Below are 26425 nucleotides of genomic sequence, written 5' to 3'. Positions count from 1 at the left end.
CATCTCACCACTTTGAAGAGATTTATAGGGATGAACTACTTATTCACCATTATTTCCCTCTCGTGCATGATGTTTTGACTTTCCAAACTCATGAATTGATTCCAACACAAGTGGGATCGGATCCCTCTCTCCCATACTTTGAGTGGATCAATTCTAAGGTCATGGGAATGAATCCCTCTCCCATACTCTCAATGGATTGGTTCCACCTAATTGGGATCGGATCCTTTTGCTTCTCCTTCAATCACAAGATGCACAACCTCATTATTTTCTTCTCTTCATCTTCGACCATCAACCACAACTTCCATGGATGATCCCTCCATTTTTCACCATCATGGTTTCTTCTCGTAGCACTTGACATTCATTATATTAACCATGCATAAAAGAAAAAGCAATGCTACAAACAAAGAAAACATAACTTTATTTGAGAGTAAAATGGTATTTATAACACGTATTCCCTCGAATCAGAGTCATGTATGTAAGATTAAAAAATCAATCAATTCCCCTTTTGTTGTTCTCATGTCCACTTAAACTAATACACATCTTACCTCTTAATCATCTTTACCATTCATTGGAAATAGTTAATTCCTTTAAGCGAACACTACATTAATCTTTGTAAAAAGTATCAACCTTGCTTATAACACAATAATGTTTTATTACAATTTTATTTTACTTTTTGTAAGCATTCATATTTAAGTTAAAACAACCTTTATAAGAAACATATATTACGATCTATGGTCCAAAATTAGTCTAATTACTTACAGCATTTACTCATTTATAAAAAAAAGTTATTAATTTTTGTAAGAACTGTTTTAAAAATTACATTTTTTTAAAACAATTTCATTTGGGTCACAATATATTAAAATTGTTTTTTTAAGAACGGATAAAGAGAAAGATAAAAGGCAAGGCAAAGCAAGTAGTTCGTTCGCTCACTCCGCGTGGGAAACCGTTGGTTCTACCCACCACCGTCTTCAAACAATGCCTTGCTCACTCTCTCTCTCACCCATCTCTCTCTTCTCTCTCCGCACATCCACCCGTCCTTCTCCCTCTCTCTCCCCCAAACACCATCGCCTCGCCGTCAAATCCTCCGTTAACAAACCCCCCGACGCCAGCACCAAGTCCGGTTCCTGGGTCAGCCCCGACTGGCTCACCTCCCTCTCTCGCTCCCTCACCGCCGGGAACGACGACTCCGGCATCCCTATCGCCACCGCCAAGCTCGATGACGTCTCCGACCTCCTCGGCGGCGCCCTCTTCCTCCCTCTCTTCAAGTGGATGCAGGACTATGGCCCCATTTACCGCCTCGCCGCTGGCCCCAGAAACTTCGTCGTCGTTAGCGACCCCGCCATTGCCAAACACGTTCTCAGGAACTACGGCAAATATTCTAAGGGCCTCGTTGCTGAGGTCTCCGAATTCCTCTTCGGGTCTGGTTTCGCAATTGCCGAAGGCCCGCTCTGGACGGTAATGCTCGCTTTTGCAGCATTGTTGTTTAGTTATGTTTACGAGAAACTGAGAATGTTTTGAATTTTGATAATTAAAAAAAAGTTAAGTTGTGTAATATAGCAATGTAGCAGCACCTTCCATTTTGGGTCTTGATTGATAAATTAACTTCTTCATAAGGAGTTTTGAAAGAAGAAAATAATATGAAAAGTAAAAGAAATTTTTTCTTATATCATTAGAAGTTATTAAAGTTAGTGAAGTGACTTGATCTAGATAAATTTCTCACAATAGCTTCTATTAGGAAAGCAAATTAGGTGAAAAGCCAGATGAACTTCTCCTCCACAGATAATTTGTAGAAGCACTTCCTTTTTAGTTTTTCTAAAAGATGATTTTTACTTATGCCTAAACTAGTATGTGGACGAATTTATTTCATTTGTCCTTCTTATTTTCTTATTATGTATATGTTTATAGAAAAGTTTATTGAACACACTCTTACATTAAATACATATTTATTACTAAGAGTCTAATTTGTCAGCACAATCTGTCTAGACACGATTATAGCCTGTTGGACAAACTTCTCCATATAAATTTTTAGAAGAGAATAATAAGAAAGATAGAATGAAACGAGTTTCTCTATAAGATAAAGATGAGCTTATGCACAAGTTCAAAAATAAAAATATAGAGAAGCTTTACGAGAGAACTTCTATAAGTTAATTTATGCAGAAACTAATTTTAGCTTATAAAGAAACTCATTTCATTTTTTTTCTTCCTAGTTTTCTCTCTTAAAAGTCCTTATGTAGTAGTTTGTCTAGAAAGATTCTAAAACATTGTCAACCAACCAATAAAAATTACTTTTAAAATAATTATTTTAGTAGTAATAAACTTGGCATTCACGGCAGTTTGTGATTAGATTACCATTTAAAAAGTTTACATTGTTGGTGCATATATTATTTTTTTTAAATAATGAATATTATTGAATATATTAATTATATATAATTAAAATTTATAATAAATAAATATTTTTAAATATTTAAATTATATTTTGATTTTACAATGAAAAAGATATTGTGATACAAGATTATTTTTAACTATTAACATCTTTTTCAAAAATAATATTAAAATTGAATTTATATTTAAAGATAACTCAGAGTAAATTGAAAGGAATACGCAATTAAGAATATAAAGTATTTTGGTAGAATTATTTTTTATAATAGCAGGGATAGTATCTGAAAAGTGTGACAGAAAAAAGACTATTAATAATGTCTGATAACGAGAGTGGACTCACTTTCCCGGTTATGCATTTCAATTCGTAGTATCGAAGTATATATAAATGATTTACTTATATACGACTAAATTGATACTATTTGTGCTTCTTGTCATGATTTTATAGCTTATTTTGGGCGACAGGTTCTTTGTTACAACTGTTTTGTGATCTATATTAGGCAAGGCGCAGGGCTGTGGTTCCATCTCTTCATAAACGGTATTTGTCTATTATAGTGGATAGGGTGTTTTGTAGATGTGCTGAGAGATTAGTGGAGAAGCTACAATCTGATGCACTCAATGGAACTGCTGTTAACATGGAGGAGAAGTTTTCACAGTTGACTCTGGATGTTATTGGTTTATCTGTGTTTAACTATAACTTTGACGCACTCAGTGCAGACAGTCCTGTTATTGAGGCTGTTTACACAGCATTGAAAGAGGCAGAGGCTCGATCAACTGATCTTTTACCATATTGGAAGGCGAGTTAATCTTACAATCAGGACTTGGATTTTCTTACTTCATTCTTCATGTCATGTATATAAATACATTTTTTTTTTCTTTTTCTTTGTTATTGCAGTTTAAATTTCTTTGTAAGTTAATTCCAAGACAAATAAAGGCTGAAGAGGCTGTTAGCGTTATCAGGAAAACTGTTGAGGATCTCATTGAAAGATGTAGGGAAATTGTAGAATCTGAGGGGGAAAGAATTGATGTTGAGGAATATGTAAATGATGCTGACCCTAGTATTCTCCGGTTCTTGCTTGCCAGCAGAGAAGAGGTTTGCTGTATTACTGTATTTTATTGTTGATGTATATTCTGTTTTCATCAGTGTTTGTTGCTGTATATTTGAAATGTGTATAAATCTTGTGACTTTATAGAGAGTTCACCTGAATTAGACGAAGTATTCAGCTGTCTTTTCCTGTTAATTATAGATATATCGACTCTTTGGAAAGGTTAAGAGGCAGTGCTATAGATGAAGTGATGAGTATTGTATTGGTTTTATGGGTACGTTGATCATTGTTGGTCAATACTGAGCATTCTCTTCTAGGTAGTTTAGGCTATGATGTTGATTCATCATAACTCATTCAAGCAGTTGTCTTCTTGTAATTCTTTGTTATTTACTTAAAAATGTTTATTTCTTGCCATGTTTTTCTCGTTCACTACATTACTTTTTGAGAAGTTTTGAACCATCTTATAATTTTCTTTTCTAGACTTTATTCCATAAGGAGATGACTTTTGGATTTTCATGTTCCTTTGGCATTGTTGTGCTTACTGCTCAATCTGAGTTTATCTGCATAATTTAGTTACACAACCAAATATGAAGGTCTGCACTTCAACCACTTCTTAAAAACTTGCCATATCACTTGATAATGACACATTTTGTTGATTTTTCTGGGTCATCGATCATCTCAATCTTGTATAATTCCCCTTTATAGTTTGGAGAACTTTTTTCTTTGGATTTCTGTTCTCCATGTTTATTTTCATTTGACTGTTCTACGTGTAGGTTTCCAGTGTACAATTAAGGGATGATCTTTTGTCACTTTTAGTTGCTGGTCACGAGACCACTGGTTCAGTGCTGACCTGGACACTTTATCTTCTAAGCAAGGTATCATTCACCCCATTTCTTCCCTTAATTATAACATCTTTATAACCCTCGCTGACAACTTTATGAATTGACTTCAAAGCTTCTGTCCCATTCTCATCAGTAGCAACAAGTTGCTTTTGCATATTTTTCATGAGAGAATGTGGGAATTGATTACGTGCATGATTCTCATGATCCCACTACATAGTTTCTAATTTTCCTTTTGAACCTTGCATTAATCATCTCATTGCAGTTTTGTTTTCTTAATCTAGCTTTCAATAAGGAAATTTAGAAATTTTGAAACTACGTTAGCTTGGTTCAAAGACATTAATATAAAAAGCATTGTTCAATGACCTCAACCTTCTAATTTTGTTCTCATGCTTTCAGCTGGACTTACGGACTTTTTGAACATTTATGACTGTTATTTTTTATTTACTCAGTTTTCTACTTGTCTATATTATATAACGTACTACTGTTAGCATGGAGCAAAAAGTCCGAGCACCACCATGATCTTCCCCTTCAAATTATGAGATTTATTTATGCAGGATTCTTCCTCATTGGCAAAAGCACAAGAAGAGGTAGACAGAGTTTTACAGGGAAGGCGTCCTGCCTACGAAGATATTAAAAATCTCAAGTTCTTGACACACTGTATTATTGAGTCACTCCGTCTCTATCCACATCCCCCGGTAGGTTGCAATGTTTCGCAATATAAATGATTCATAGTACAAACATCTATTTGGGATGGAAAAAACAATTTATCTTTTGTGTATGCCAGGTCTACCCTTGTGATAGTTTATGATTGTTATGAAAATTAGTATGGTAAGACAAAATTGATAGTGAAACTAAAAACTAATGATATAACTAGTGTGTTATGAGAGGAAACTGAATTTGGTGATAAATTAATCGTCATTATTTAAATTTTTGAAAGCCAGTGGCTTCTGGGATTTGTGAGTTTGGTAGTGAAACCTTAGGTTAAGAGTCTGAAAACCTGAACCTTTTTCAAGCATTCTAGTGTGTATGTGAAGCTTGTTTCTGTCCAGTTCTCTCTTTCACCTACATGTGTCACATGGCCGTTTGGCTCCTTTTCTGGGCTTCATTTTTTCTGTCATTATATTGAGGAGTGTAAAGGTTAGAGTTGTCTGGCTTGGGCCTTCCCAACAATTCGAGTTTAGCCCCAACTTAATCCAGACACAGGTTGGCCACTATCTCTCCAATATCAGCTGTGACAAATCTTCAGCTGCATCAACTTCTAGATGTGTCTTTTTCCAGAAGCATCCAGCTCCTAGAGTTGTAAAGAGTAATTATTGTTCCACTGCTCCTTCTCTGGTCTATAATCAAGCCCTTTGTTTCCTTTGTAGCCTTGTGTAGTGGAGTCATTATTTAAAAAAAAAAAGTGTTTAAAACAAGTTTAATTCAGCAACCAAATTTTCTAAGGTCTCACATTGAAGGAGGCTAAATAAAGTTTAAATGCTAAAGTAACCGAAAAGTTGGAAATATTATGGATTAAAATGTCATTTTTCATTTTATTTAGTGTCTTACCTTAATTTCCCTATAGAAATCAACATTTAGGAAAGAATCTTAAATCAAACAGAAAAACCGAATTCTCATTTAGTAATTAATCACTTTAAAATATCATTATGATATATCTGAACACTTGATGTTCAATTGCTTTGTATTATTTTTCTTAAATATGCCTTTTGGAGTGGAGCTTCCAATTTCAGATATATTTCACCAAAGTTATAATTTCTGCTATTCTTATATAACAACCTTGTGCATCCTTAAGGTGTTGATAAGAAGAGCTCAAGTTCCTGATGAGCTTCCAGGTTCTTATAAAGTCAATGCTGGTCAAGATATTATGATTTCTGTATACAATATACATCGTTCTTCTGAGGTATTTACTTTCTGTATCCAAATCTGTATACTTTTGTTATAAAATTTGGTTATGGAATTTTAAATCACTTTAATTAGTCTTTTCCAGTAGTACTGCTTAGCTGAATAATCAGCAGATGAGATCCTTTATCTCAAGCTGTCTAAGTTTAATTCACTATGGCCTATTGTGAGACAAACCTCTTAAACGAATGCCTCTTTACTATTCTTCTTTTATTCACTTTCATTCTATATATGATCCCTCCCTGAAGCAGCTGAATTTGCCATGGTCTACCATCTGTGTGCGTTGTTATGGTAACCAATATTATGCCTATTTCAATTGCAATCAGGGTTAGGAGACCTATGATGGCAGCGTAGAGCCATTAGTATTAGACTTTATGTTTTTAGTTATTGTAAAATGATTTAGCTTTCATTTTGGTCCTTGTAAGACCTTTTCTTTGTTTTTCATACTTAACTTGAAAATCGTTGTCTTTTACTCCTTAATATGATGTGATACATATTGTTTATATATTAAACTAAAGGTCAATTGACTATTTCAAGTAGCTTCCACTAGTGTCTGCAATATAATGTCAACATGTGACATCCTTAATCTTTTTGTTATATCCATAAAATAATTATTATTTATTGATTTATTTTAAAATTAATGTTAGGGACCAAAAGTTGTAATTACAACAACCAAAACAAAAACTTGCTCCTTCTATAAGTAGTACCAAAAACGGTGATCTCAAATTTGAGAGATAAAAAATAAATATTGTTTTTACTGGGAGTAAAATAAAAACGTATTCATTTTCCATGGATTATAACATATTTTTGATCCTGAATATTATTCATTTATTTTTAATTGAATAATTTATAATGGTTTGAACCTGTTCGGTTCCATTTCAAAATGAATTTCCTTCTCTGTTTTTTCCCTGACTATTTTTGTTAACAGGAAGAGAGAGAGAGAGAGAGAGAGAGAAATACTACTGTGAATGACAAGTTTGATTTTGAGAGAGCATAAAAAGGTTGTCTATTTCATTTTCAGTTTTCAGTATAGAAATAGAAAGCAACTTGCTTTTATGAATTTGTGCATGATATTCTAACCCTCTCACCCCTCGTTGTTGCTTTGTTTAAATTATTGATTCTTTATTCAAATATTATATTTCCTGTCCTATTATCATGCATTTGCTACGGTGACTGGAGTTGATGTGTTGTTATTTGGCAGATTAAATCTAATATGCAAGTTGTTGCACTGTCTGAATGTTATTGCTGACTTTCTAAATTCACTATTTTGATCTATTCTGTAAACTTCATAACTTTGCAAGGTTTGGGATAGGGCTGAAGAGTTTATGCCCGAAAGATTTGATTTGAATGGTCCGGTGCCAAATGAAACAAATACAGACTTCAGGTGTGCATTATTGTTACAATAATCATTCTTGCTGTCAATGTGGACAGAAATTGCACCTCCACTGTGGTAGCTAGCTAGTCATTCCCTACCCTTCTCCCCTAACCTATTCAGTATTGTGCCCTACCATTTTTAGGTTTGTCCTCGAGTGGGGAGAAGGGACGATTCATTCTGGTTAATATCTTCTATGAATATTTTTTTGTTTTGTTATATCATACAGTAGTTCCTCAGATTTTATGAATCAAAACATGTTGCAGATTCATTCCATTCAGTGGAGGGCCCCGCAAGTGTGTTGGTGATCAGTTTGCTTTAATGGAAGCTATAGTTGCTCTGGCAATCTTTATACAGCACATGAACTTCGAACTGGTTCCTGATCAGAATATCAGTATGACTACAGGAGCAACAATACACACAACAAATGTAAGGTTATCTATCTTTGACATGAGTTTCTGCAAGGGACTCCTTTTTATGTTTTGTTTTGCAAATCTCACTCTTTCAAGAGGAGAACGAGACCAAAACAAAATGCTAAATTGTAGTCATCTCAAGCTTCATTGTTTTTGGGTATAAGCATCCTTCAGATTGCTAAAAGTGTAGAGGCTATCTATCCCATTAATTCCTGAAAGTAAGAAACTAAAAGAAAAAGGTATTTGAAATGCAATTTATCAATCACTTTAGTCCAAAATTTGAAAAGTCATGAGATTTAAGTGATAATATTAACATATGCTTGAGAACTAAAATGACAAAAATTTGTTAAGATCAAAGACTTATTTAAGCATCAGGAACTTGTTTTCGGAAACTAAGGAGCCAGACCTTGTACTATATCAGATCATTTTTTTTTTCTCTAGTTTTCTTAAAAGAGGGAGAAAATCTTTTAATTTACTCACTTTCATTATCTTGCTTCTTAAATACTTAAATGGGAAAAGTTTCACTTACATTTGACCAATATTTTCTAGATTTCAGCTTTCTACACCTTGTAAAAGTCAAGTTGCACTCCTAATGAAAGGGTGCACCTTGATTGATGGGTGCATAAAGAACTGTCCTATTTTCTATTGTGTAGTACTAATATCTTCTTCTTCTTCTTTTTTGCAGGGCCTGTACATGAAACTGAGCCAACGGTTGAAATAGTCAACATTTACATCTTTCCATTAGCTGCAAAATTTCTTATAACTATCAGCATATAAAATTCTTTTTGATGATTTTCTCATTTTTTGCTAGTTCACATACCACAACGTATCAAGTAAATATGTAGTAGACAACAATTATTTTCAGTAGCCAAATTGTTCACATTCTTCAAAATGTTGTAAAGAATTTTAATTGAATTACTAAGTGAAGAACTAGTGTAGAAAAGTCTCGGTCATCAGATTTTGTTTTCAATTTTCGCAATTTTTTGTATTAATCTTTATTTATTGAACTGCAGTCCAATTACTTGGAATTTTAAAAAGACTTACCTTGTGTTTGGTGAGGGAAATTTATAATTTCTAAGACATTCAAATATATTAATTTTGAATTCAGCTTATTTTAAATTATTTCAGTTTTCAACGTTTTGTATGGATTAGTTTCGCATGGATTATGACAATTTTAATTTTTTTTGTTTAGATACGGTATTTCAATTTAACAAATTTGTGCTTACGAAAGATTGGACTGAGTTAATTGGGTCAAAGTCAAATCAAGTTGATTTGGTTTGGGCTTAGCTTAAGCTTATGTCTCAAAGCAGTATTGGCTTCAGTCCAAATTTAACTATGCTTGGATAGGTTAAATCAAATTGACTTAGGTCTAAGTTGAATCAAGTTGGAACGGGTACAAGTCGAGTTGGGTTATCCTAAACTAAGATCAAGTTTAGTTCGTCTATACTACGATTGAGTTGAGTCGATTCAAGCTTAGATCGAGCCAAATTTCTTTAGATCTAAGTTAAGTCAAGTTGATTCGGGTTCAAGATAAGTTAAGTCAGTTTCAGACTAGGTTGAGTCGAGTGAAAACAAATATATACTTAATTGAGCTATGGTGAGTTAGGTTCATCAAACTCGAGGCAGATCCACATTTAGTCAAGTTAGGTTAGGCCTAGATTGTTGAACTAAGTTTACTTGGGCCCAGGTCGAGTTGAGTTCGGATCCTAGTTGAACTGAGTTGGGCTAGGTCAAGTTGAAGGTAGACCATAATTCATCTAAGTCAAGGCCAACCCATATGAGCCAAGTTGGGCTAAGCCTAGTTACGTCTTAGTTTGATGAAGACCAGGTTGGGCTACCTTGATGAAAATCATGTCAAGTTGAGTTGGGCTAGCATAGGTCAAGCTTAGCTGATCTAGGATTAGCTGAGTTGAGTTGACCTAGACCTAACTGAAGTTAGGTCAATCTTAGCTAGTTGAGTTAAGTCAGTTTAGACCAACTTGTTAACCCAAGTTGACCCTAGCCATTGTCAAGCCGAGTTGGTTCAGGATTAGTCAAGTTGGGTTGACCTAGATCTAAGTCAAGTCGATCCGAGCTGGTTGAGCATAGTCAAACTAAGTCAGGAGTGGGATCACGTTCAATCGGTTGAGTCCAGGTCGATTGGGTTAGGTCCTGATAGTATTGAGACAAATCAGGTCAGATTTGGCCAAGTTAAATTTGGTCCAAGTTGGTGATGACATTGAATCAAGGTCATGTCAAACTAAGTTGGATCAATCTCACGTCAGGTTATGCTAAGTTTATCCAAATTCATATGAAGTCAAATGAGAACAGTTTTATATTGACTCAAACCAGAAAGAGTCATATTTTGAATATGAAGAATTTCAATTTTTTTTTTTTTGAAATTTGAAATTCTTTAATTTCAAGCAATTCAATTTTCCTAATGAAATTCTATAATTTAATTTGTTTTAAAATTCTTATCCAAATAACATATTTTATCATAAAATATTTCAAATTCTTAAAAAAAAAATAATTACCCTCCTAAAGTGACTTATGTAAACACATTATATCACTATCTCTTAAAAGCATGTTATTTTAAAAATATGTCTTTTGAAACATTTAAATGCCTGTTTTTGTTATAATTTTTAGTTTCTCTTTTCATGATTTCATAGTATTTCATAATTTTTTTAGCATTTGAATTCGTATATAAGTGTTTTTTCTATCGGATGTTACAAAACTGAGTTCGTATAAAGAATGGCTATGGGTCCTAAATGCCAATACGGTATACGGTACGATTATAGGAAGGAATCTAGTAGGGGTACATTTCTAGGGATTGATTTAATGCATTTAATTCAATTTATTGTTAATACCTATTACTTGTTAGTTTCTATATTTAAAAAATAAATAAAACTGATTATATACGAAAAGTAGTTTCTAAGTATACCCATTGGTCCAAACATATCTTCTTCTTTTTTTCTTTTAGAAAAATTGAGCTTTTACCTTTCATTTAGTTTTCATAGGTTAATTTTGCTTTTTTTTTAATGTTATTTCAGTGGAATAAAAATATAAAATCAAATTTCACATAGTAGATCAGCGTTAAAATTGTAAATAAAAGGATACAAAAAGAAATTTATTTTCTTAAATAATATTATCTATTTTAATTGGAATTAGTTGGAGCCTAATATTATTTTAAATTAGACTGAAATTTCTTTTTTGTAATATTTCTTAGCCCCTTAATCTTTTTCACCATACTTTAGCTACTTAACTTATCATTATTTTAAATCTTCATTCAACTCATTATCTTACCAATATTAAAATGTGATATATATATATATATATATATATATATATATATATATATATATATATATATATATATTGCCTTTATTAGAGTTTTGTAATTCTATTTATTTACTAAGTCAATAAGTGAAGGAGTAAAAAATAAAATAATCAATGTATAAATTATTTAATAATATAATGCATTATTTATTAACAAAACATTTCTTTTATCCTTTGATATATGTATAAAATTGTATTGGAATCTTATTCCTATTATTGAAAGAATGATAGCAGTAAGCGTTGATTTAAGTGATTGTTTACCTTATATCACACTAATTAAGTATATACAAAATTTTAAAATTGTTTTAAATACCTTTTTCCAAAAGTTAAAGGACAGCTTCTAGAAACGTAAAATAAAAGCATTTTATAAACAAATAAATGGTAGCCTAACTCTAACAGTAACTTTTTTTATATAGCCAACTTTCTTTATTTAATTGTCTTCTTACTTTTAATTAAAATAAGTTTTTGCCTAAGAAATAAAAAAAAAAAACTTACAAAGATAGCGTTACTTAAATTTCATATAAATGTTTATATTGTACACTTAAATTTTGAATTGATTTAATTTTAAACGTTACCCTCATATTACTTTTTTATTTTCTTAGTTTCTTCCTTATTTTCTTAATTTTCTGTTTCCCAAATCCATCTTCAAATATAAAGAAAGAAACAATAATCTTGCCTTAACAAAATTAGTAGCTAGTAACGAAATATAAACAGAAAAATTAATTAATATTACATAAAAAATTAAAACAATACTTTGAGTCTTATTTAATTTTCTTACAAAGCAATTCATAATATACGTCCAAGGAGCATTTCACAAACTGAATTTTCAATGAACAACAAAACTTCTGAAAAGTTCATCATTATTTAACGACAGATTAGTTTGGTGGACATTTTAAAAATCAAGAATTGTGTTGGATGAAGGACTTGATTAAAATATTTGGTGGATCTGAATTATTGTTCTCTTTTGTTGCTATTATCAGATAATTTTTTTCTCCACTCATATGTACCCTTCATTCATAGACCATAAAATTGGCTTGCGTTTTACTTCATTTTCTGAGCACTTGGGTCCCTCTTCCTTCTCCCACGAGACTAATGGTGTGAACACATCACAAAACAGTACACTGAATTCAACCAACGAATTTAAAATCTGAAACTGTGTCTTAATAGTAAGTAAAAGTTAGGAGAATAAAAAAGTTCCTTGTTACTGATTTAGGGAAGAGTTGGTGATCGGTGACTAGTAAGTGTATCCTGCCAAAACCAACCATTTGACCTAATGCAAACCTACCACATAATGTGCCGTAAACTCTTCCTTATTAATTTCACAAATGCATACATATATTATTTACGATACCATGTAGATTCTACATCTATTAAATATACATCAAATTTATTTTATATATATATATAATATATAAATTTGAAAGATAAATATTCATTTTAGTTCAATATTTTTATTATAATTTAATAACAAAATTACAATCTAAATATAAAAGTGTTATTTTTTTTTTAATTTTATTTAAATTTTATTATTACTTGAAGTAATTAAATACATGTCTCCTTGCAAGATTTTTTTTTAATTATTGATGGAATTATAGTTGATGATAACAAATATATGGATAAACTCATATTTACTAACAAATTTTTCGATGAGTTTCACATTTTAATTTATCAATGGATACTTTCATCATTACGAAATTCGTTTGTAAAATCTACCAAAAATATTTATCGGTAAATTACAATTATTATTATTATTATTGACTAATATTTTCGTTGGTAACTTATCATCACAATTAATGATGACAGAAGTCATTAGAGTTGTTTGTCGGTAAATTTCAATTTTTATTATTGATGAATATTTTCATTGGTACATCTGTTGGCAATTGAGTGGCAAATTTCTTACATAATCTAGTGGAGTTTTTATATTAAGGAAGATGTGTGGGAATAAGAAGATAAGAAAAGAAGAGGAGGATGAGGAGGAGGAGGAGGAAGAGGAGCTGGAAGAGGATGAGATAGAGGAGAAGGAGATGATGCGACAGCGGTGACATACACCAGTAATGTGCATCGATGACACTGATAATTGTTAGTGACGCGTATGTAGCGATGCCGGTGGTAATGGTTGCAGGAGTTAGATAAGGAGGTGGAAGAGGAGGTGGTGGAGGAAGAGAAAGAGTAAAGAAGAGAAATAGAAGGAGGATGAGTATGATCCGGAGATAGTTAATGTTAATTTTTTCTTTAATAAATTAAAATTAATATGCAAATAAATTTGAATGAATCATTTCAAATTTACAAATTAAAAGTACAAAGAGTCCTTCTCCAAGTTAGTTAATGTTAATTTTTTCTTTAATAAACGTGGGTTATTATTGTTAAAAATCAAAACATATTCTCTTAAAGAAGTTAAATGGGTTTTAACATATGAAAATTATTAAAGACAACTAAGATCAAATATATATGTTCAATTTCTTCAACTATTAACAATTATTAAAATTAAAACTTTTATATCAAATTATAATTTTTTTTATATAAAAAATTGAATAGATTATTGATCTTTTTATTTTTTTTAGTGAAACAATTAATATGTTAATGACTTGTTAATTAAGCTAAATTAATTTATCATGGAAGACGCATTGAAATATGAAGAATATACCCACAAGCCCGTCCGTGCGAGACTTACAAAGACTAACTGGTATAAAAAATTCAAAATATTCCACAATCCTTTTTTTCTATCCCTCAAAAAGTGCTAATCCCTATGCCATATGGTCATGTATGTCACGAGATCACGATGCGAATAAGGGAAATCAAAATTTTTTGCTAATCTAGTGATCATTGATTCATCTAGGTTTACTAATTTTGGACATTGTTTTCTCATCAATCAAAATTTTTACTTTTTATCACCATTAGCTGTCGATCAAAATTATCATGAATATATTTTTTAAAATAACTCTTTCATGTCCCACTTTAAATTTAATAATAATATAAAAATAACCTTCTCAAGTTTTTAGAACAATGGCAAAAAAATATAAAATTTACGTTTCAAATATATTAATCAAATCTCCTTTTATTATACTACTATCTTTACAAGACCAATACATTTGTTAAATGGATAATTGTTAAATATATTTTTGTCTCTTAACTTTTCGTGGATCTTAAAATTAGTCAATTTCAAAATTTTGAACCAATTTAGTTATTTATTTTTCGAAATACGCGGATTAGTTATTTTAATCAAATTTTGTTAAGTTTATTTGACATTTGAAACGTATTTTATAATAATATTTGATTTAACATTAAAGAAAAATGTGTCAAACATTATAAACAATTCAAATACAATCTTGAAACACGTACGAAACATCAAATAAACTTAATAAAATTTAATTAAAATGACTAAATACACATATTTTGAAAATAAAAAATTAAATTAAAATAGACTAATTTTAAAATTTACAGTTTTACGGTGAACAATAATTGAGATAAAAACAAAAGAAAAAATAAGCAAGAAAAATAGTTAGTATTTGTTAATAACAATTCTTCTTTAAATACCTTGAATTTCAAATTATTCTATTATTAAGATCCTTGGGAACACAGGCTGTAATATTTTTGTTTGCTACTGCGTCTTTGCTTCCAGTGGTTGCAGCGGTAATATAAGTTGCAACGCCTTTCGTGCTTGGCCAACCACCGTGTGCCACGTCAGCCAATAGAATCGAATCGTTAGAAAAAGAGAGGGCAGAATAAGAAAAAGAAAAGAAAAAGATTGGATCGTAACCGTTTTCTCTCGCTGTTTCACTACACTGGATGCTACTCACATGGGACATGAAAGGATATAAATTTATGGATATGGCTGATTTTTAAAAGACTTACATAAATGAATAAATTGTGCTTTGAATTTGACATGTATGATTCTTTTATTCTAATTTATGCAATTTTTTTTTTTTAAATTTAATTGTATCCGGAAATTTTACTCAAACCAGTATGATAAAAAAAGCCAAAGCGCTTCTGTCAGTTGGTTGTTTGTTTTCTGTGGTTTTCGTTTCCGTTTCTCTCTATGCGCGATGGTTTGAAGGAACAATAAAATAACACCTTTCACAACAATGACCACTGAGCTAACGCTCTTTCTCTCTCTTTCTTCGTCTCTTTCGCCGGTTGGTGATGGTGGTTGCGGAGAAGCTGATGAAATCATGAATATAGCGATATTTGGTAGTTGTCGAGAGTGAGTTAGTGATTGAGAAAGAACGCGCCACAACACACTCGCACACAGAAACATAGTGAGGTGAGAAAGAGAAAAGAGAATGTTTAGGTTGCATAAGCACAGGGCGGCGAAATCAGGGGATAAAATTGAGTTCAGAATCTCTCACCTCAAGGCGCTGCAGGTTCGTGTCTTCGCTATTTTCTCTTTTTTCGATTTCGCTTTTTAATCTGTCGTTTCGTTTTACGACAATCAATGTGACTAGTGTAGTGTCTATCTGTGTTTCGCTTTTGCTTAATGTGCTCCGTCTTCGAAATTATTGATCCGCTTTGATAATTCGTAGGTGCAATGCAATATGCAAAAATCCTTGGTCCTAATTAGGAAATACTAGCAGATGTTGATATAGAGATGTGATTTTATTTTAAAATGGAAATTAGTTATATGAAGTGCTTCGTGTTTTGGAAAGAGAATCACCGAGCGGATTCAGAACATGTCTGAGAGTTAATGAAGTCCAGCTATAGGTGGTTAAGAAGAAGTGAGATCTCCCAGTTTTGTATTTTCTGGTAAATTTCAGCTAATGACAAAGTGTATCACTAGCTTTTGTCTTGTTATGAATAGGTAGCTGCATTAGGTTTGTGGTTTTGATAAAACTTAGATGTATTTACTTCGGTAATGTTTGTGTAGTTCTTTATTCAGAAGTAATCTTAATAAAAGTTTACCTTAAAACTTTTTTGTAAATTATCAAAACGAAATTTCAATTTTAATTAGATAACAGCGTAGCGGGAATGTACAGAAGTATAGCCAAATTTTTTGCTTGTAGTTTCTGTTCTCGTGGAATGTAGAACAGTACTACAGGTATGTTTTACCACGAGGATAAATCAAGAGCCAAATCTTAAAATCAAATGACTTGTGCTAATATTTAAAGTCCAGGAGGTACTATCAATATTATATCATTCCGACAATAATTGCAAAAAATTATTTTTAGAATTATATATCCAAAAGCTTTGAATTTTCAGATGTTGTTTAAGGAGCCATAAAAAAGCGTATGGTCAGTAACGAAAGGTGAATTTAATGTTTAACAGGTACCCAAAGGGTGGGACAAGCTGTTTGTTTCTGTTGTCTCCGTAGAAAATGGCAAAACAATTGCAAAGTCGAGCAAAGTGCCAGTGCGTAATGGAGGTTGTCAATGGTCAGATAACTTTTCAGAATCTATATGGGTTTCGAGAGATAATTCCTCGAAGGAGATTGATGATTCTGTCCTCAAGCTTATTGTTGCAATGGTATTATCACTGTTGCTGCTATGCACATTCTGTTTCTTTATTTTTATTTGCTTGAAATTTCTGTTTGGATTAGATTACTGTATAAATAATCATTATCACCTAACAGGGGTCATCAAGATCTGGCATCCTGGGGGAGGCCACTGTTAGTTTGACTAGCTATATGAGTTCAGATGCTGCTATTCCACTTTCAATCCCACTGAATAAGTGCAACCATGGGACAACTTTGCAAGTGAGTCATACAACTGAAGTTATATCTCGTTACTGGTTGTAGAAAGCAAGAAGGGCTGCTTTTTTATTTCATGAATGATTATGTGCATTTTGGATTAAATTCAAAGTTGATTTTTCTGAAATTAAAGGGACAAATAGAACTAGAAATCTGGAATATTTTGTTTATGCAATTGAATAAACAAATAAAAATTTTGTTGCTTATAAATATGTCAAATTGTCCTTCTCACATTTTTTTAATTTAACTATTTCGTATTATGTAGTTTTGGACAAACAGTATATCACAGGGAAATAATGTCTTCTCTTCTTGCAAATGGATTATTCCTTTGTGACAAATTTCTTTTCGTTTTCTTTACACACGATGATGATGGTATTGCTTTTGAGTCGTTTTTTGAACTTAATTTTCATTCAACTTTTCTTAATCGATTGATTGGTGCACGAGACTTAAATCTTATTTATGAAGATTTTGGCCCCATAAGAGTACTACTATCACATGTGTTTTCTCATTTTTTTCCTCTTACAAGACAACAGCCCAGTTCTTCACTTCAAAAACACGTGGTTTACTTTTTCGTTATAACCATCAGTATGACAAAAGATAGTATACCCATTGCCCTACCTTGTCGAGGACCCGTTTTCTTTGGTTCATCTTTTGCTCATCCAAGCAGAACTCACTGTGATTCTTCTCTCCTAATATAGAGACAAACTGTGGGCTATTGTCACGAGAATGAGTAATTTTATATTGATATCTTCTTTTAAAAAAAAAACTACTTATCGACTGTTTTTATAATATATATATATATAAATTAAATTATTTTGTTATTATTGTTAATATATTAATAAAATAAGTTATTTTAGTTATTGTATTTTAAAAAAAGAAAGTGTAAAATTATATTCTTCCTATTACTATAAATCTGTTACAGAAAAAGTTATTGAACTTAGAATTGGGAATTCAGTGGCTGTGGATTTTGCAGGTAACTGTGCAGTGTCTGACACCAAGAACGAAACATAGGTTTGTATTGGTGGAGGCTAGTATTTTCGTGTGTATTATAATGTCAATTATTCTAGAGAGTATTTATCTCCTAGACTTTTTCCAGGGATCAAGAGACAAATTTCCATTTGAAGGCCATCAATGAAAATAATTATGATCTGCCTATCAAGTCCAATGAATCTGATTGTTCAAATATCCAGAGTGTTGAATCTTCCTCTGTTGAAGATTTTGATTCTACCTTATCCCCCGGAGAAATTGAGACAAGGGTAAAATTACATTATTTTCCGTCCATAAACATATCTGTTCTGTTGTCTAAATGGTTATAGATTTCCTCCCAGACATGCATATAGGTTAAATATAAGTCTGTTCTTAATAATCAATTATCAGGATGAGCTTTTCAGACTCGAATAATTCTCTAGTTTAGCTGTTTAAATTTAGGTTATCCTGGAGTACGAGGAACCAGGAACTATTCACGAGATTTTTTCATGGAACTTTTTAACCAAAAGACATTGCCAATATCCACCAATTCCAATGCGTTTTTAACATAGTAATTTAGTGAGATTTTTACGTGGAGATGTTAACTGCATTTCATCTTAACGGGTATGTTAAAGTCGTCTATTGTACAGAGTTCTCTTCTATCACGGTCCAGGAAGCAAAATAATGTCTTTATGTAGTGGAGCCATCGGCTTGCTTATGTTTCAGATGTGGCGTAATTTACTATTGGCCTGCCATTATCATGATAATGACGTCTTGCACTGGCACTTTGTCTGCAGGCAACAAGCTTCTCCGGATCTGTATCAAACTGCAGCCATTACTCAACTGAGGGTTCCACAGGAAGGGAAAATATTTCCTCTAGTATCAGTGACGGGCAGAGCCCGACTGGAATACAAGGTTCAGCCAGCTCCCAGAAAAGTGTATCTCATCACGATTACCCTGTAAATTCTTCTCAGTCAAATGATTCGTCATTTGTTTCCCAGAATATACAAGAGATTGGTTCATTGTATTCTAAATCGACAAATGCTTCCAATAATCGTCTGGAACCTGCAGAAGACACAACTGAAGAGCTACGGGCAGAAGCGAAGATGTGGGAAATGAATGCCCGAAAGCTAATGGGTGATTTAGACGTGTTGAGGAAAGAATTCTCAGATCAATACGAAAATCTGGCAGGTATAAAAACGGAACTTTCAGCGGCCCACGTAGAGCGTGATAGTTTGAAAAAAGAAGTTGATCAGTTAAAATTGTCGTTTGAGGATCCAAGAGCGAGACAGCGAGCATCGGAAGATTCACTATCTGAAGGTGAATGTTTTTCAGAAATTGAGAATGCTCTAAAGGAGGAATTGAAGTTCGAAAAAGAATCAAATGCCAACTTGTCTTTGCAACTGAAGAGGAGCCAAGAAGCAAATCTGGAGCTCGTTTCTGTTCTCCAGGAGCTGGAAGAGACCATAGAACAGCAGAAAATTGAGATAGAAACCCTTTCATTATTACCCTCAAAATTCAGTGATCTGGACAAATCTTTCCAAATAAGTACAGAAGAAAACAAGCGGTTAATGCAACAGCTAGAACAACTGGAGGAGTCGAAGAAAAATCTGCTAGTCAAGGTGCAAGAGCTGGAAGGTGCCTTGGGGGACACAATACGAGATACTGAACATTCGAAGATTCAATATAACAAAACCCTTCCAGATATTGAAATGGAATATGAAGGAAAATTAGCCGCTAAAGATAAAGAAATATTAAGTTCGAAAGCAAAGCTATCTGAATCTGTCCCAGAAAGTTGTAATGTGGAGACTGGGTCCAAAAATTTAGGTGATGCAGATCTTTTAAGAGAAATTGAATTTCTGAAAGAGAAAGTTCAGGAACTTGAGGTGGACTGCAATGAACTGACAGAAGAAAACCTTGACCTCTTATTCAAGCTAAAAGAAGCAAACAAAAGTTTGAAAGATGGTGGAGCATCTCAAGACCTTTTGTCAAACAAGGTCAAAGATCAATGTTCTACTTGCTTTGGATCTGAGGTAAGCAACAATTTATTTCGAATATTCCATTCAGGAGACATGGTCCAAGGGGAAAACAACATCAAGATTAGTGATAATGATCACATTTCAATTCAAGAGCTCGAGACTTCAAAATTAGCTCTAGAAGTCCGAATCACAGATTTGAATAAGGAACTAACTAATAAATCATCTGAGATAGGAAATCTTGTGGCTAATTTATCATACAAAGAAAAGGAGATCGGGGTTCTGCAAAAGCTACTGAATGAGATAGAAGCCAAGGTTTATCATCTTGAACAAGAACACAGTCAACAAGAGAAACAAATGGCGGCCATGAAAAAAGAAAATAAGCATGAATTGGAGCTCATCATATCAGACATAGAACAGGAAAGGCAACAATTGTCAATGCGCATTTCTGTTTTAGAAGCTCAGTTGAGAGATTTGACAAATGAACGAGAGTTTCATTTAACAGAACTAGAGAACTCCAGATCTAAAGCTGCAAGGCTTCAAGAGAAGATTATGGAGATGCAGACTCAGATAGATTCTTCAACAGAAGACTTAGAGCAAAAATTAAAGTTTACACAATTTCGCTGGACAGAAGCACAAGAAGAATGTGAATATCTAAGAGTAGCAAACCAGAATTTACAAAATACCATAGAAAATCTTGCAGAAGAATGCAGTTTTGTCAAGAAGGTAAATGGAGATTTTAGGAAGGAAAAATTGAAGGAAGAGGAAAATTGCTCCCTTATGGAAGCCAGATTAAGGGAATCAGATGAAAGATTCGCTAAGTGCTCTGAAAGAGTTGAACACCTGGAACAGAGCTTCACTTTAATGCAGGAAGATATTGCATCAAAAGTGAAACATCTGATTTCAGATATAGATGTTCTTTTTGATGAAAATAGGAAACAGATGGAGCAGGGTGAAGTCTTACTGAATCAGATGCAAATGGAGAAGATGGTAGAAACTCAAAACCTAGAACTAGAAGTTGAGAACCTCCGTTTGAAACTTTCGGCAGCATATGATGAAAAGGAGAAAATAGCTTCTAACGCTTTACTTGAAGTATCCACATTACGCGCTGATAAAGCCAAACTGGAATCTGCTTCTGAGGAAGCTCAATCTAAAGTGATTTTGGCTCAGAATGAGGTTGATGCGCTGCAGTCTCAATATGAACAAAAGCTGAAAGACGTAACAACTCAAGTTGCTGAATACAAAATTAAAGTGGAAATGCTGACGACTGAACATGAAAAATTGTTGAAGCTGGTGGAAGACTGCAAATCAAGAGAGCTAAAATTCAAAAGTACTATAAATGCTCTTGAATTAAAACTTACAGTCACTGAATATGAAAGACAACAAATCATGGACGAATCTGGAAATTTAAAGGTTCAATTGCAGCAGAACCATCAACTTGAAAATGAGAATATAGCTCTAAAGAACGAGCTCAATGATTTTAAATCTGAGAAAGAAAGACTCGAAGAAACAAGATTTGTCCAGGATACTGAGCTCAGTCACAGCAGAAGAATAAACAGGCAGCATCAACAGACCATACAACTTCTTGAACAGGAAAAAGCTGAGTTCCAAACAAAAGCCCAAGCCCTAGAAGAAGAATTGAAGTTGATTAAGGAACAAAAGAGAAATCAGGTTTCGAAGTTAAACAGGAAATCTTCACCTGTTCACGATGATCTGAAGTCATCAAAAGTTAGTGCTCTTTTTCATTAATGACGTGATAACGTTCTGATGACGGAAATATTAATATTCTTTCTTTGATTTAGCAGAATCTTGGGATGAAGAATAACAATCAACATCGCATTAATAGGAAAAAGTCGTTAAAGAATGACAGCATCAAACACAATAACGAGGTGATATGTTTTGAACTTTGACTACATTGTAATTTACCTCCGTGTCAAAGTTTATAAAGTATATTTTATAATTACGTTTGTGTGGATGGCACTTAGTGATAATATCAAATAAATGTAGTCTCACTGGAAATAGCACCTTACTTTTCCATATTTCTGTTTCATGTCTCCTTCTTATATAGGTAGAAACTGAACTTGGACTTCTTGATGAAAATGTTAATGCTGTTGAAGTAGATCCACTATCGAAGACTCAATTGTGTGATAATGAACTAGCAAAAGCAAACGAAGCCAATAATAATTATGAAGCTCAATGTCACAGGTTAGAGGAACATATTTCAAAGCTTAAAGGAAAGTTTTTAATTTGTTTGTATGACCCCCTTATGCTGATTCTTTTATTTGTTTGGACCTTTCTCTTCTATTTAGAACAATCCATTAACAATAAAAGTTGTCTCTCACTATGTAGTTTATGCGAACAGGATATTCCTGTTTTAAAAAGATTGTTTCAACATTGAATATATTCATGACATTGAGTGTTCTACAAATTAGGATTGAGCAAATGACTCAAAACTAGACCTTCTAAAGAAGAGCTCAGGAAGATCGTCTACTAGACTGTTCGTTAGACCACCTAGTAGTGTTCTGAGCTAAACCGTTTATTGATGCATACACACTAGATGGTGTAATGTTTTAACGGTTTTCTGTTACACTTGATGCCTACATATACTCTTGTTTGACATTATATGTATGTTTTGATACCATGATCTTAGTGTGTACAGCCTAATACTATTATTCAATATAATAATTTCTCTTTCTATTTTCTTTCTTACTTGAACTTCTTATTTTTGCGAACCCCACAATTGATACCATTTATGGGGAGAAGAATGAAAGTCAAGAAAATCAAGAATTAAAACATGACCACCAAGTTTGATATTAAGAAGGTTTTTTTGGAGATAGTGACTTCCGGTAAGTTGAAATGGTTACTTTAGAAAAGAACAAAACTAGGAAGTTGGTGGATCTAGCTAAAGGATAAAGTCTTGTCGGATGTAGGTGGGTATTCACCCTTAAATACAAGGCAGACGGGACATTGGAAAGGTATAGGGAATGGTTAGTAGCTAAGGGATATACTCAAACATATGGGATTGACTATCTTGAAACGTTTTCATCAGTTGCAGAAATGGATATTGTTAGAATTTTGTTGTCATTAACCACTAACTATGGATGGAGTTTGCAGCAATTTAATATCACAAATGCCTTTATGCATGTCAATCTTGAGGAAGAAGTTTACATGGAGGTCCCACCTGGGTTTAAAGTTGAGGAGGTAAAGGTGTGTAACTAGGGAAGACACTATGGATTGAAACAGTCTCTTGGAGTGTGGTTTGATAGGTTCACTATTGTGATGAAGACAATGGGGTACAAGCAAAGCCAGGTGACTGCACTAATAGTCCATGTATACAGGAAATTATCAAACATATATGGAAACCTTAACAAATGTTTGATAACATAATTTGAAATTAAGGAGTTAGGGAGATTGAAATATTTATTGGGCATTGAAGTGGCTCATTCCCATCATGGTATTTTCATCTCCCAACAAAATTATGTGCTAGATTTATTAACTGAAAATTGGAAATTAGGATGCAGACCAGAAGAGACACCTGATTAACATAATAAAAAACTTGGTGAATCAATTTAGGAGGTAACTCTGCATAGATAATACTATCAAAGGCTGGTTGGGAAATTCATTTACTTGTCTAACACTAGATCTGGGATTGTAAGTCACTTCATGCATAATCCAAAGGAGACTCATCTTAGAGTTGTTTATTGCATAGCCTACATAGATGCTGACTATGCAGGTTCTATAGACAACAAAAGATCTACCTATGTATATTGCTCTTTTCTTGGAGGAAATTTAGTCACTTGGAGGAGCAACAAACAAAATGTTGTGACGAAACCAAGTGCAGAGGTAGAGTTTAGAGCCATGGCCTTAGGAATTTGTGAAATACTATGGTTAAAGATAACTTTACAAGAGTTGAAGATTGAATAGAAAAAGTCTGTGAGATTATATTGGTATAACAAGTCAAAATAAATATTGTGCATAATCCAGCACAATGATAGTACTAAGTATGTTGAAGTAGACAGATACTTCATAAAGGAGAAATTGGATAACGGTACATTATGTACACTATTTATATCCTCTGAAAATCAACTTGGAGATGTATTGACAAAAGGGTTAAGTGGTGCTACATTTCTTTTTGGCAAGTTGGTAATGGATGACGTCCACTCACCAACTTGGGGAATGAGAGAGTTTTAGAATCCCTTGATTTATGCTGCAGTTCATATTTCTTTTTATAGTTTTAATTACAAAGCCCTAGATGTTGGTCCGTTGGCCTGGGGTCTTCCCTCACATAATCTCATAACCAAGTGTAAATGTTGTACTTTTACTCTACAGTAAATATAGATTGATTTGCTTGTAAGAAATCCCTACAATTAAAGGATTGGGATTAAGAGTTTATTTGGTAGATTTATTCCTGACTTAGAGTTTTTATTTATGGAGATTTATTTCCTTCAATTAAGGAGGATATTTATTTCCTTTAAATACCTATTTTCTTTTTGAGATCAAGAAAAGTAATTCCATAATTATTGTTTAATAATTATAAGAGGAAAAATAGAAGAAAACAGTGTTTTCTTGCTTCCACTGATATGCAGAATGAGTCTACCTTACACATAATGTCAAATTCCTCAACAATTAATTGTGTTCTTGATATGTAAGCAAAGGAGCCAATTTTCACTGGATTTCCTATTGAGGCTTATATTGTGTTCCTTTTGGTTAAAACCAAGTTTAAAACAGTTGAAGTCAAAATGAAGTTGTCCATTTAGGGAGGCCGAAAGATTGGAATGTTGTTGCAAAGATGTCGCAGTTACTCTGCTAGTAGTAATTTGAAAGCCTTTTGTTGTAAAGTTGCCTTATTGCTCACTTGAAGTAATATTGTTATATATGAATAACCCCTCGTATATTTATTTTGCAGATCACCATCTAGAGGTCAAAAAATCCAGGCAAATGGCCCACTAAAATCAATAGGTGAAGAAGTAGTAACGAAAGAAAAATTTGAACGTATAAAATCTATGCTAGAGGCAGATTTAAGAGATATTCAGGAGCGCTACTTCCACATGAGCCTTAAGTATGCTGAGGTGGAAGCTGAGCGTGAAGAACTTGTGATGAAGCTCAAGGCAACCAAGAACAAAAAAGGATGGCTTTCATAGAACTATGGTTAATCCAATGACCCTTTAATGGATTTGAGGCTGCAATCTCGGGTAACTTTTCTAACTTTTTCAATCAACTATAGGATGTACCATTTGAAAATGAATCATTCATTGAATAGGAGAATAGTAATAAAACTATAATGGTCATTGTACTTGTAAATATCAGAAATTTTGAATGTAGAATTACACTTAGCAAATGCTATTGTAATTGTTTTGGGTGGTCAACACTTGCTTTTCCTTGTATCCTACTCTTTTGTATCCCAAGTGTTTGATGTTTCAATTTCCACACACGAAAAATTATTATATGGGCTGCTATATGAGCTGTATTATTCAGTAAAAAATAAAGGAACACACAAAATTAAATGTTTCTTCCGTATAACCAGGTGGCCAACTGATCGTCCCACTAGCAGGAGAATAAGCAATTAGATTTAGAAATACCTCGTACGGGTCTACATCTCTACAGTTACCTGACCCACTTTAAAACCACCCAATTTGATTTTAAGCTATTGTTACAGTAGCCAAGGACAAAATTTCATTTGCATCTTTGGAAATATAGAGAGAGTAGAGATTGAGATTAATCTAAATATACATAAGGACTTTATTTCTAATAATGAACATATCGGCTAAGTTCAAAATACATATGAATAATAACAATAAAAACAAAGAATAAGATATTAAAGATATTTTAACAGAAACAAATAGTAACAAAACAAGTGCTAACCCCAGGGATATTGATCAACCAAATTCAATCATACATAAATTACAACTTCCGAGCCTTGAATATCGTTGGTGAATAGTGAATACCCTGTCACTGACCAAGTCTATTTATAACCATTTGAATCGTTAGGTTTTCTCTGTGACACTTGTGTACCTAATTTAGACAGACAAGTCATATTCAAATATTTGTCACTAATAATATAAAATATTATCGAAGAATGTTTTCTGCGGCATCCACTTTTCATAGTTACATTTTTTTCTGCATATTTATAGAAAGAAACCTTATATTCTGTCCATGATTTCTTCCACTGACACTGGTGACTGTCTAGGCTCTCATTTCCAAGATATTCTATGATTGAAACAACTTTTTCTCTCGATACCCAAAATTAGGAAAAACAATTCCAACTACAATTCAGGTAGAAGCAACATTCTGTTTCACTTTGGCATCAAATAATATTCTTTCTTTTGGTTGTTAAAGCATCCACTGATGCTAACCGGCGCATATGCTTTTCCCTATTACTATTGTTTCTTTTTTTTTCTTCTAAAGCTGTAGTTTGGTTTTCGAAAGAATTCCTTCATTGTTGAAATGGTAAACCAACGCTTTGCTCTCAAACTGTGACATTCTCATATAATTGGCTTTAAATACCACTTGCTTTTTTTCTCCCCTTTCGTTACCTCGATT

General features: G+C 32.9%; 2 protein-coding genes across 5 annotated transcripts; both read left to right on the top strand.

Annotated features, from left to right (window-relative positions):
- The first annotated feature begins 908 nt into the window (after nucleotides 1-908).
- LUT1 (Cytochrome P450 superfamily protein) lies at nucleotides 909-8904 on the top strand. Of its 3 annotated transcripts, XR_003606150.2 has the most exons (10): nucleotides 909-1455; nucleotides 2877-3173; nucleotides 3272-3469; nucleotides 4196-4297; nucleotides 4819-4959; nucleotides 6057-6164; nucleotides 7465-7547; nucleotides 7681-7718; nucleotides 7802-7964; nucleotides 8634-8904. XR_003606150.2 is itself a non-coding variant. In XM_028082646.2 (9 exons), exons 1-9 carry the CDS (start codon nucleotides 976-978, stop codon nucleotides 8667-8669), a joined length of 1608 nt encoding a protein of 535 aa, XP_027938447.1. In that variant the 5' UTR covers nucleotides 910-975; the 3' UTR covers nucleotides 8670-8904. The 3 variants fall into 3 exon arrangements, 2 of the variants coding, with proteins under 2 accessions (XP_027938449.1, XP_027938447.1); XM_028082646.2 differs by lacking the exon at nucleotides 7681-7718 and having other exon boundaries at nucleotides 910-1455; XM_028082648.2 differs by lacking the exons at nucleotides 7465-7547; nucleotides 7681-7718; nucleotides 7802-7964; nucleotides 8634-8904 and adding an exon at nucleotides 7092-7431.
- A 6218-nt stretch (nucleotides 8905-15122) lies between these two features.
- Nucleotides 15123-25263, top strand: LOC114191850 (uncharacterized). 2 transcript variants are annotated; one of them, XM_028081276.2, is made up of 9 exons: nucleotides 15140-15624; nucleotides 16523-16720; nucleotides 16827-16949; nucleotides 17917-17954; nucleotides 18040-18199; nucleotides 18707-21613; nucleotides 21691-21774; nucleotides 21954-22090; nucleotides 24792-25263. In XM_028081276.2, the coding sequence occupies exons 1-9, from the start codon at nucleotides 15544-15546 to the stop codon at nucleotides 25024-25026; spliced, it is 3963 nt and encodes a 1320-aa protein (XP_027937077.1). In that variant the 5' UTR covers nucleotides 15140-15543; the 3' UTR covers nucleotides 25027-25263. The 2 variants fall into 2 exon arrangements, with proteins under 2 accessions (XP_027937078.1, XP_027937077.1); XM_028081277.2 differs by lacking the exon at nucleotides 21954-22090 and having other exon boundaries at nucleotides 15123-15624.
- The last annotated feature ends 1162 nt before the right edge of the window (nucleotides 25264-26425 follow it).

This window comes from Vigna unguiculata, chromosome 7 (assembly GCF_037176805.1).
Source record: "Vigna unguiculata cultivar grain cowpea cultivar isolate G323 ecotype 2 chromosome 7, ASM3717680v1, whole genome shotgun sequence".
NCBI classification, from domain to species: Eukaryota; Viridiplantae; Streptophyta; class Magnoliopsida; order Fabales; family Fabaceae; genus Vigna; species Vigna unguiculata.
Note: the sequence above shows the minus strand (reverse complement) of the source record. Positions and strands in the feature narration are given on the sequence as shown.